This window comes from Diadema setosum, chromosome 17 (assembly GCF_964275005.1).
Source record: "Diadema setosum chromosome 17, eeDiaSeto1, whole genome shotgun sequence".
NCBI classification, from domain to species: Eukaryota; Metazoa; Echinodermata; class Echinoidea; order Diadematoida; family Diadematidae; genus Diadema; species Diadema setosum.
Genome location: NC_092701.1, coordinates 11,711,119 through 11,723,766, shown reverse-complemented (window position 1 = coordinate 11,723,766; position 12,648 = coordinate 11,711,119). Strand labels below are relative to the sequence as shown.

Genomic DNA, 12,648 nt, shown 5'->3' with positions numbered 1-12,648 from the left:
CTTCAGGTTGTTATCAATAACAAGTTACGACAGTTGTAATAATAATAATAATAATAGCTGGTTTTTATATAGCGCATTTCACACACTTCAGGGTTTCAATGCGCTTTACAGACTATTATTACCCCGGTCACTGGATACATTATCAACCAGCACTAACAGTGCTCATTCTCCACTCCCTGGGGAGCATTCCAGCCAGTCTCAGCCATTTTTACAGGCGCGCACATGCTTATCAACCAACAAGCGATTGAAATCCTTGAATCTGATTGGACGAGAGCAAATTTGTCACAGAAATGTTACAGTTGTTTCTGATAACAAGCTTTCTCACTGGAGACGCACAGCCTCTAGTAATGGCACATACATTGTAGGTCTTTGGCTGCACAGAGCATGGTGAAATCTTACCTCGCTGAAGTTGCCTGCGACGTAGCCAAAGAGTGGACAATCGTCGAAGGTGACGAACGCCTCGAAACCCGCGGAGTCCTCCTCAGTATCATCACTAGTGAAGGTCACGTTCACGCGTGGGCCGCGGGACGAGAATGGCGTTGGCACCGAGCCATTCGGCTGGCCACAGAATCGCATCCGTCTATCTGTTGACAGGTCGAGGATCTATGGGAGTGTGTTGGACAGGTGTGGCTTGCATCAATTTTCCAAACCATCCATATACACATTAAGCATTGATTTACTGAATTGAGTGGCAGTACCCATTCTTATGTATACTATTTCCTATTCAGATCATCTTATGGCATCTAAAGTGTATGAAACAAACCATTAACAGAGGCTTTTGTTAAAAACTTTTTGCTCCAGCCTATTTCCATGTGCCATATGCATCCATGTCTACACAGAATAAATTTGTATAGTTTACAAGGGGAGAGTCATCAATCCTGGAAACAGAAAATGGAATACTGAATAGCAAACAGTGTGAACATAAATGAATTCAATGAGTTGGCTGCTCAAACAGGTCATGTTCATCTTATTCTCTGACCCCAAAAATGCTGAAACAACAATGTAAAGTACATGTCGTATTTGTGTTCATTTTTCTCTTTTTTCATGTGTGTTTGATTTTGTTTGTTTTACTTACTTCCACAAAATCGTCACATGCTCTTGATGGGGGACCAAGGTCAAACGAGTTGAAGGAGATGGTCACGCAGCCATCGCTGTCAGGATTCTCCACCTCAAAGAGGCAGTCCTGGTTGTCATAGTAACCGCCCTCCGAGTCGAAGCCGGGACTAACAAAGATGCCCTGCTCTGTGATTCGCTGGTAACATTCTGCAGTGGGAAGAGAAGTGTTGTTATTAAACATGACTAAACATCTCTTATTATGAGTGATGGCTGGATGATGGTAACTGAATTAACCATTGTGATATCATGCTGATATCAAGGCACAAGTATCTTGCCCAGTCATCTCTGTGGAGAAATTTGAAAGATGAACCTAAAACTTTGCCTTCTTAACAATCATCTCACGAGTGCGAGAAATTAAGAATATTGAAATTATAAAGTCACAAAGCAGTTCTTTCCAAAGTGTCTAAAAACACAACAGCAGTGCTCTCCCTAGATCAAGTACTCATCAGTAATCTAATAGAAACAAAAATGTATAAATGACAGAATTGCAGAAATTGGTATTCAGATGACAGAGACATCACATAACATATGTATACTAATGGTAATTAATATTCTACTCAAACAAAGTTTTGGGTTTTGTTTTTTTTTTTGCAAAAATGCACAAATGAATTTGGGGACACTATGTATGTTTTCTAGCAATTATCAGGGAGCCTTGCGCACCTGGGCACTCTTCGGCATTGCATTCTTCAGACGCGTCATACTTTGCAGAGTTGGCGCACTGAGCATCGTCCGCTGGCTGGTCGGTCTGAAGGTTTGTGCAGACCACGTCCCGTGTCCTCGTTCCTCCGCCGCACGAAGCCGAACACTGGAATCGTCAAATCGTCAAATACTAAGAGGGTAAACAGTCTCGCAGGGGTAACTTGTAATAGAGAGAATACACTGTGCCAAAGTCTCCCATACGATACTGTAGCACATGTCTATCATTAGCGTGCCCTGGTTCTGACAAGATTACTGCAAGATGGCTTGCACATGAGAGTATAGCGTCACTACTAAATGCGATATATCTTGCACAATCTCCATTACAGTTCTAGAAAGTAGACCACAAACTACATATGAGAGAGTTCATACGAAATTTGTGAAATTGCGACATTTGCAGCAAGAATGACGTGAGATGAAGTCGCAAAGACATACCGTGTTATTTGAGAATATTCATATCACCTTAAGAATAATGATGGTATATATATATATATACATATATATATACACATATATACAGCAAATACGACGTAGATTTTCTATTCAGAAATTTAAATCTGAAACCAACTAGGGTAAATACATTTAGGAAAGATGTTTGTTTGTTTTTTCTATGCATATTTGTCCCTTCTTTTCACAATTACTGCAGAAATACTATGGCCATACATATTTCTAGTATGGATTTAATACCACCATATTTTTCTTTGGGAGGGGGGTGGGGTGGGACATTTTTAATTAGTTCTTCTAATAAAAGATGTGCTTGCTGTGGAGAAAGGGAGCAATAAAAGGGGGAAATACTCGGCCTACCTCACTCCATGGACCAGGCTTGTAAGCATGCGTGGGGCAGGCAACAAAGGACGGGAAGATCTCAAAGCTCTTGTACCGATCGGCGTCTACGTTTCGCAGGACGACTTGCAGGGAGTTTCCGAGGGACAGGTAGCGAGAGGGCACCCCAGAATCGCAGAACGGTTGGTTGGCATACATGTTTTCGGGATCAAACACCTGTTTTTAAATTGAGGTGTAGCGAAAGTAAACATCTCATCACCTTTACTCCAGCATGCGAAATCGACGCCGAAAAAACTACATCTACACACCTGACAGAGAATGTCTTGCATATTCCTTACTCTGCTGTGTACACCAATTTGCACATTTAGTAATATGCTCTGTCTGTAGCCTGGTAAACCAAAGGTTTAATGAAACACTCAGTATTTTAGCACTAATGCATAGAAGATTTACCACATTGAAGTGGACACATATATTCATAAACATATACTGTACATACAAGTATATGTCTACATATACATATATCTATTTTACCCTTTGCTTAACTGAATATTCATCTGATTTGGGGGCAAGTTGTAAAAATCTAATATCATAGATGAAGGTGATCTGTCACTTTGTGCCAAATTCAAATCAATAGTTTTGACAATTCTGCACAATACAAAGTATTGCATGATACAGCATGTAAGTCACATTGATACTTCTGATGATAAATCTGGATTATTTACATATTTTGTTGTTGTTGTTTGAATAGGGGTGTGATTTTGTTGGGAGAATAATGCAACACAGCAGAGGTATATTACGGACATTTTGTCGGTTGGGGAAGATAAGGGTGTTATGGTTCCAATAACCTTTCGTGTTAGTGGCACCTTAATGTCCTAATCTTTCCCAACAGACGATTTCATATGTTATAATGTTCTTTCGAACAGTCCAGGAAACAAATAACTGAGATGTGAATTGTACTGGTACTGGTATTATTGTACAAATGTCAGCGGAAACAAAATTTCTATGTACTATCATAGATAAAAATAAAGACAACTCTAAAGAATCTAAAGATGTGAAGATAATTTTGTTCTCACCAGCACAGAGTCACGGCCACATTCCCCATCAGTTCGGGACTCATCGATGTCGAGCGAGAGGAAGAACAGGTTGACGCAGCCTTCCGCATTTGTGATCGTCAGACGACACTCGTCGTTGAACTCGAACCGGTCATTCTCGAAGGGGAATCGGTAAACAGCATTTCCCGAGTCTAGTTCACCGTCACAGGCTGAGGTTAAAAAAGAAAAAAAATGTGATGAAAATAATGACTTCGCTAACTTTGCTAAACAGGGATGTAAAGTTTTCCGTCTATATTATACAATTCTGAATTGGTAGCCACATACCTAATTCTAATACACTTGTATCTATGTCAAAACTATGAGACAAATAATTACAGTTACCACATCAGCAACTGAAATGCTCATTAGCGCTTAGAGACATTTTATGTAATAACGCGCTATATACAAGTAAATGTTGTGAATCATTATTATTATTATTCAATCGTGTTAAGATGGCATTTGTGTTGTGTTTGCTTCAGCATATTCGATTGAGTTGAGTTGGTGTTTGTGTTATTGCATTAGCAGCAATCACAGTACAATAATCCTATACATGGAACTTTGTGGTTTTTACTTGTAACTTGATCTCATTCTTAGAATGGTTACTGAAACGTTCACATCAAAGACATGAAAAGAAAGTGTTCAAAATATATATGCTTGCTTTATAAAGCACATATAAGCAATCACCTAACAGCACAGGACAGGTTAAAGTCCGAGTCAGGTCATGATTCATAACTGCACAAATGGCTCGGGCATGCAGTAAAGATTTTCTACAAAAAAGCAAATCACATTTCATAACTTTATTATCTGCTTTTTTTTTTTGGGGGGGGGGCAGGTGTGTAGGAGAATGTAATGCTATATAGACTCACATACCTTACCTATTATTTATTTCAATTTCAGTTTTTCCACAAATCAAATATACATGCAAACATCAACATACATCTTCAGATCACACAAAAGTAAGACATCTACAAGTATTTGAACATGCTGTATAGAACGGTCATTACACAATACTTAAAGCTACAGTAAAGGATATTAAGTGTGTCATATTTTGCTCTAAGAGAGCAAGATATTGGACACAGTAAGAGGTTAAAATTTGAAGATGACTTACACGGGCACTCCTCCTCTTGACACGGGATGGTAGTGACCGGTCTCTCATCTGGACACTCTGATGGATCCACCAGCTCGTTGGTCAGAGCTGAGCGGCATTCGAGTTCACGAGTCCTATTCCCCTCGCCGCAGCTGGCTGAGCACTGTATTGGTCAGGACCAGACATACTTCGTTGACTTAAGTGTTTCACAGAGAAGCACTGACATATACAAAGTGGGATACTATGTCAAAGATTTGAAAGGTTACACGACCTTTGGGGGAAAAAAAATGAGACCGAGAAGTCTTTCCTCTGAGCATTTTCTAGTCAAATTTCACACTCAAATAGGCATCTAGTTCTTTCTCAAGCAGTGCAAGCCCCATACACAACACATAGTCCATGGGTCAGGCCAGATATTGGTACCATCTGAGGTGGCAAAACCTTTTTGGTGTCATTTTGTTTGTCGGGCATAGATATGCTTATCAAGCTATGATAGCATTTCCAAATGAGTAGCTTAGTCCTAATAAATGAATTTTTAACCCGTTTGGTTTCGCTGTTATATCCCTTTACTTCAGAATCGAAACTAACCGCTAGAGAAAGAAGAGCACTGTCTTCTGTATGTCCACAGGTGTTCTGTTCTAAACGCGGTGCGCTTAGTCTTTATTCAAGGCAGCGAAGGGAATATCCAAGGGTTATGATGTCCACAGCGCTTAGTCTTTATTCAAGACGGTGAAGGGAATATCCAAAGCTAATGATACAGTGTATATCCCTTTATCTAAAAAGCAAACAAAAAAACAATTCCTAGTGGAAATTTTCAAAGGTCACACTCTGCCTGTCTTTGATCAAAGAGCGTCAAAAATATTTGGCATTGGTCGGGTTGATGGCTGAAATCTATGACTAAGCTACTACTCTGGAAATGCTATTATACTTTTATAGCAAAATAATATTCCTTAGATATATGCCATTTCAAAATGCACAACTAGAACTTGCCACCTCAGGTGGTACCAGTAACCCATTTTTCGGGTCTTGGCCCATGGACTAATTGTGTGACAATTGTTTCCGTGTCTGTGTGTGTGTGCATGTGTGTGTGTGTTTGTCTGATTAACAACAATATCAATTCTGGTAAACACTGCAAAAAAACAACAACAAAACAAAACAATGTACCGTTATCATATCTAAAGTTACTAATAAAAGGAATTATCTATACTGTTTTTATACTACCCTCTCAACAAATACATCAGTTTTAAACAAAAATCACTCTGCTCATTTACAATAGTATTTATTATTACGTATTGTAGTGTACTGGTTCATTGTTTGATGGAAATAAAGCTACATTGGCGTGGCATTAGTGTTTTCACCTCAGCGTTTTCACCGGAAAATGATGAATAATCCAAAATACGGCAAAATCCACGAGGAATTGCTTTTTTGTTTGTTTTTTAGATAAAGGGATATACACTGTATCATAGGCTTTGGATATTCCCTTCGCCGTCTTGAATAAAGACTAAACGCACCGCATTTAGCTCTGGACAGCATCACCCTTTGGATATTCCCTTCGCCGCCTTGAATAAATTCTAAGCGCACCGCGTTTACAACAGAACACCTGTGGACATACCATGAGCTCCATGGACATACAGAAGACCGTGCCCTTGTTTCTATAGCGGTTAGCCTCTATTCAGAAGTATAGGGATATAAAAACAAGACCAAATTGGTTTAAAATTCATTTATTAGGACTAATCTAATCATTTGGAAATGCTATCATAGCTTGATAAGCATATCTATGCCCAACAAACAAAATGACACCAAAAAGGTATTGGCACCTGAGATGGTACCAATAACCAATTTTTCGCCTCTTGGCCCATGGACTAACAGCATTAATCATAAGTAGATTAGTCTCTCATTTTTGAGATAGTTACATGTAATTTGCGGGAGGATTTTGGTCGCTTGATCACAACATGAATTCTTTGCTTGTTTGCATGCTCTGTAATACCTATATCATATCTCAGAGACAAGGAATCATGAAATATTTGTGGTTAATTATCTTTTTTTTTCACTGTATTGTTAGCTCCATGAGAGCTTTTTTATTGATTTGTTTTTTAAATTCTATGAGGACATCCACATTCTATCATGTAAATTCTTTGTTGTTGCAAAATCTTGTTACAACAATGCCCCCAATACATTTCGAGCAAGCATCCCAGGTATCTCTCATGGAACAATCCAGTAAAGATTGAAACTGTTGTTGTGCTCTACGACATTCTACAACTTCCTGGAGGAAGAAAGATTTAGATCACCAATATAAAAGAACTCATCTTTTGCACCTTGACGCACATCTGGCTTTCCATAACAGTTTTTTGTCTGTCTGTTTTTTCAATCAAATCAACAACCTTACACATCTGTTAACAGACAGACAAACAAACCAATGGGGGTAAAACAGATGATCTCCGTGGCGGAGATGACATTGTTCTCACAACTAATTCTACTCTGCTTACATTGCCATATTCCAGTGGCACCCAGAAAGCCTGGGGGCATTCCACGAATCGCGGCACGGCGAGGTAGCCGTCGCTGGTGTTGAACTGGTTGCTGATGAAGGTGACGCGGACATCGCCTGACGCAGACAGCCAGGGTTCCAATGGAGCCTCATCGCTGCAGTATGTCGCCCTCAGGGTCGGGTTATTGACGTCTTCCAGCTGCAAAGGTTCAAAACGAAGGGGCAAATGAGTCGACGATCCAAAAAATGTTGCATACTTTTTCTACAAGTCAGCAAGACTTGTGCCATCAACAGACTACAAATTTGTAGATTCATTAGATAATAGTAACAGCAACAGTACAAGCATACAACCTGCACAAGCCACACTGAATTTATCTCCTGTAAAAGTGGATATTTTTGCAGTGTGGAAATTTCTGCACATGTCTTGTGACCAGAAACTGGCACGAAAGTAGAAGCACACAAACATTTTTGCTCGTTATATAATAGTGATAATACATGTAATTTAGACTGTGCCAAATCCACTCTGTAGAGTGGCACACAACTTTAATGTTTGAATCCATGGAAAAAAAAAAATCAAATTCATCTTTCCTGGCCACTGGCAATAAACTACTCTCATAAAAAATTCCACTCTTTTTTTTACAATAGTAGGAACAAGTGAATTTTAAGTAGCTCATTGCAAAATTCTGACGAGTGGAGCATATGAAGAGTTTGTTTGCAAAAACCGATAAGTCCATATTTGCCAAATGGAGATATTTGCGATTAAAGGTCAAGAAAAATAAAGAGAATAATAAGAAATTTTTTGCTTCTTTTGACCATAACTTCAAAAATATACCATTATATGTAGTGACCAATATGTCATTTAAAAGGTATTATTTTGTACTTTATGACAGAGATCGTACTTCAAAATCTTCAAAAATGGACTTATCGGTTTTTGCAAACAAACCCTTCATATGCACACCAAATGCTATAATAGGTAAGCCAGCCTTTGGTTTGAAGGTCACCGATAGTGACAACCTTTTACAAAGCACACACACACGATCACATTAACACACACATACTCACACACACTTCCATTGACATTTTCAAAAAGAAACTCAAAACCCATTAATTTCTAGAACAGAACTGATGATTATATATAGTTGATTATTTGTATTCGAAGCTGATTAATGTTTGTTTTGTTTTGATAATTGTAAGGCGCTTGGAAACATGTTGTACCAAGCGCTATACAAAAAATTCATATTATTATTATTATTATTACAGTATTCATTGCATAATCGGGCATCTGATAATCGGGAACCTCGCTTAAATGACATACGCTTCCCAGAAACATTTCCAATGCACCTTATTTTCACTGGATAATCGGGCGGGGACCTCTGATAAACGGGACAATTTTTCTTCAAACGATCTTTGATTTTGTTGATATTTTACAAAAAAAAATCTACCAAAATACCACAACAATATTTCAAAGATTCCCTATCAGTTGTCGTTTACATCGAACTTACAAAGCAAGCTTCGGACTGGTGTGTTTTGACCTCCGTCCATCCAGTACACGTACATTTCAGCTCGCTGCCGCCTTCGCTTTTCTGTACATGTGTATATTGGCGAGCTAGATCGCTACATATTGACAACACATGTACAGTGCAGTGATCGCGGCAAGTAAACAATCAAGCCGTGATGATTGAATGATTGAAGGACTTTTCATTGACGTTCCCACATCAGTTCTGGGTAATCGTTTCCCATGGTAACCGTTGTGGATCCAACATGTATTTATACGGAACGCCCTACGTGTCCAAGAATTCTACGAATGTTTAAGAAAGTGCTAGCTTTTAATCCACATATTTTGTGTACGGAGAGAGGTGATAGAAGAAGAACCCGGTTGTGATTACTCTACATCATTGCGAGAATGCAGGGAGAGCTAGAGGGTCGCGCTGTGGGGTAGCGTGGTTGTGTATTCATGTACATGTACAGTACGTGTGTGTGTGTGTGTGTGTGTGTGCACTACATGTACATGTCGTATGCAGTTAGTGTATGGTGAGTGCTCATCGCGAAATCGGGCACCCCGCTTGAAGGGGCCGTGTTTACTACTCCCAACCTGTCCCGATTATGCGATGAATACTGTATCATTATTATTATTATTATTATCATTAGTAGTAGTAGTAGTAGTAGTAGTAGCGGTAGTATTAACAAACACACATTCACATTAGCACACACACTCACCCACACACTCTTACACACAACATATATATTGTGGGGTTTTTTTTCTCACCAAGAGGAAATCTTCCATGCAGTTTTCATCCCTACTGACGCCATTATTGATGTCCATGGCAACGAAGGAGAGAGCCAGGCAGCCGTCTGGGTTAGTGATGGTGGTGATGCACACCGCATTGTCCTCATAGTTGCCGGGGTAACCGGGGGAGTAGACGTACTGTCCAGACAACTCAATGTTCTCTCCACAGACGCCAGCAGCTGGAGGATAGGAATACATTTCAGATTATTTGGGGTTTTTTTTCTCCCATAATAAACCAATTTACATTGTACTAGCATGTGCATACACGCAGACCAATCCCCCCCCCCCCCCGAAAAAACAAAGCTTGTGTGACATGTGTATGGTACATCGCCCCAGCTACCTGCGCAGACTTGACTGTCAATAAAGACATGCGACGATTGATAGAAAAGGTGATATAAATTGGCTACTGATAAGACTGTAGGGAATAGGTAGGTTTTTCTTATCTTAAAGGGGGACTTCTTGTCTTCTGTAACAGAGCAGACTATCTCATAATATGTCATATTCATCCTAATACTGCCACAGAGCTTGTCCAACACAATAGATAATATACACACACTGAATTCTAAGCATGAAATTGGTCGAACATTAAAATATGCAACCTATGCGGTTCGTCATAATATACTGGTGAAATGATTGCCCAAAGATCTAAAAACTTGATATAAACTGGTCTACTAATGTCATTAAAGAGATTTCAAATGTCAACATTGTGAAGTTGTATTTTTGTACTAATATGGCACTGCCGTCACTGGTCACTGTGGAGTAACAAAGAACATGTTTAAACTCATATAAATCCAAATGTATGCTCAAATACTGTATACGCAATATATTTAGCGAGCCTAAATTTTCGCGAATCGAGACTTCCCGACTATTTGGCGAGTGGTTAAATTCGCGATCGTGGAGTTCCGTACTGAACAGAGAAATGTATACATGTGCATCACATTCATGTCCAGATCAGAGTCAATATTTTTGCGCATCTTTAATTTCGCAAATAGCAGCTGACTCGCGAAATTCGCAAAAATAAAAACCTCATGAAATATTTGGTGTATACAGCAAACTATCAGATATAATGAAAAAAAGATTGAGATCAAACAGTGGAAAGAAACACACACACAGACTTGTTTATTAATTGCATAGGGGTGTTTTCTCGCAAGCTTGCTAGCTGCAGACACTCCAACTCTCCCGCTTTTGACAGGAGATCTACCGCCGAAAACCCATTCTCACTAAATCTCCCATTCTCCCGATTGAGATTTAATTTTTCCCGCCCTGGCTCTGTGTCTCTGGTTGAATGGTTTTGTAGATGCCGGTCAATTTCATAATACACATGCATGTATAGCACTGGACATGATATATGAAATTAAGTTTTTTTTAAAGCCAAAGTATATGATTTGATTCATTGAATTATTACTTACTTAGAGCCATCGTATGTTGAAAATAAGCCTGAGATAACACGAAAGAGCATCTATAGAACCCTACAATGACCCAAAGGACTTCGCGCTTCGCGCACATCAAGTTGAGTCTCCTATTTGCGAGGGGTTCAGGTGGGAGAATCTCCAGATCAGAAGGTGCTTGGGGTTGGAGTCTCTGTAGCTGGAGTCCTCCTACTTACGATCTGGGTCCTCAAAGGTGAAGGAGACGGAGAAACCCGGCTCGCCGTTGTCGACGTCATCCGAGACGAAAACGACCGAGACTTCGTTGGTCAGGGAGGTGAAGATCTCCGGACCTTCGACGGACCCACAGACATACTCCTCATCTTCCGATGTCACGTCTTTGAACTGCAGAGGAAATGTGATATTGCTCAGCTTTAATACACACGTTCATTTCCCTTTCCTTTCTCCAAGCAATAATTTATCTAACCTACAGTATGATTTCTCTGTACACTCTGTCAACAGCAAAATAGGTTCGCAGTAACCTGTTAAAGGGACTGTACAATACTGGTTGAGGTGGGGATTCATGTTTTGAACATTTCTAAGTGAGATAATGAGAAACCTCTTATGAAATATGAAAGAGCATGTAATTCTAAGAAGGATTCAACGTTTATTTGATGAAAATTGGTTTTCAAATGGCTGAGATATGCAAAAAAGTAGTAATAATAAAAGGCAACAGGCCACGCCTTTTATTAGGATCTCTTTGTTTCACCTTGTTTTTGGATATCTCAGCCATTTCAAAACCGATTTTCATCAAATAAACTTTTGATACCCCTTAGAATTGCATGCTCTTTGACATTTCATAGAGTGGTTTCTGAATATCTCGCAAAACGATAAAAGCTAAATCCTCACTTCAAGCAGAACTGTACACACCCTTTAAGGTAAGCCTTCTCAACTGCCATTTCAGCATTTTCTGAATAAACTTTGGCACACATTTGATCAAACTGATTGGCAAGTGTGCTCTTTTTGCTCCACATGATACCAATATGTTACCATCACTTGTTCCCCTCAAAGAATATAATCATCAACCAGTAGAAGAAGGACTGATTTTGCTACAACACGCATTTCCCATAGACACTTGCCCGAGTTAGTTTACTAGGGACTCGTCCTCAACGGGTCAATGTAAAAGGATTTCACCACGTTTTCTTTTTCTGCGACCACAGAGAGAAAATGGAGACAAGGTGAGCAGACTCACTATCACGGCGTCCCCTTCAGTGCAGTTGTTACGCTCGCCAATGGAGAAGAAGTCGACGGTGAATCGCACCACCTTTCCAAGCGGGGCTCGGATGGTGTTGGTGCACGTCAGGTTGGCTGGGTAGGCCGACGGGAATCCCGGGCTGGTGAGCATTCCCGCTTCCCTTCTTAGAATGTTCTCGTCACAGGCTGCAAGATTTTCAGCACATGAGATGTCAGAAAAAATACAAAATTACTTCATATCATGTGATATGATTCAATAGTTTGGATGACCGTGAATATTAGTTTTTATATTAGTTTCTTTAATTTCACCAAAGCAATGAACATATTAAAAACTAACACATACATCAACATTCAGATACAATTCCAAACATAACAGTAAAACAGTAAAGAGAAAAGCAAAAACAAAAATAGAATGACAATTATACGCACGTAGGTTTACAGATATGCTATGGTAGGTAGCAGCCAGAAAGAAAATGTCTCTTATT

The 12,648-nt window shown here is 39.5% G+C and overlaps 1 protein-coding gene across 1 annotated transcript in view; it reads right to left on the bottom strand.

The window, feature by feature from the left end:
* Nucleotides 1-12,648, bottom strand: part of LOC140241184 (uncharacterized) — a 105,755-nt gene that overhangs the window by 40,578 nt on the left and 52,529 nt on the right. Inside the window, exons 25-34 of the mRNA XM_072320943.1 lie at nt 12,162-12,349; nt 11,149-11,314; nt 9,522-9,721; nt 7,257-7,454; nt 4,795-4,936; nt 3,669-3,856; nt 2,617-2,811; nt 1,777-1,921; nt 1,076-1,263; nt 400-603 (exon numbers count right to left, since the gene is read on the bottom strand). Coding sequence (XP_072177044.1) covers nt 400-603; nt 1,076-1,263; nt 1,777-1,921; nt 2,617-2,811; nt 3,669-3,856; nt 4,795-4,936; nt 7,257-7,454; nt 9,522-9,721; nt 11,149-11,314; nt 12,162-12,349 — 1,814 coding nt within the window. The remainder of the gene's footprint in view (nt 1-399; nt 604-1,075; nt 1,264-1,776; nt 1,922-2,616; nt 2,812-3,668; nt 3,857-4,794; nt 4,937-7,256; nt 7,455-9,521; nt 9,722-11,148; nt 11,315-12,161; nt 12,350-12,648) is intronic.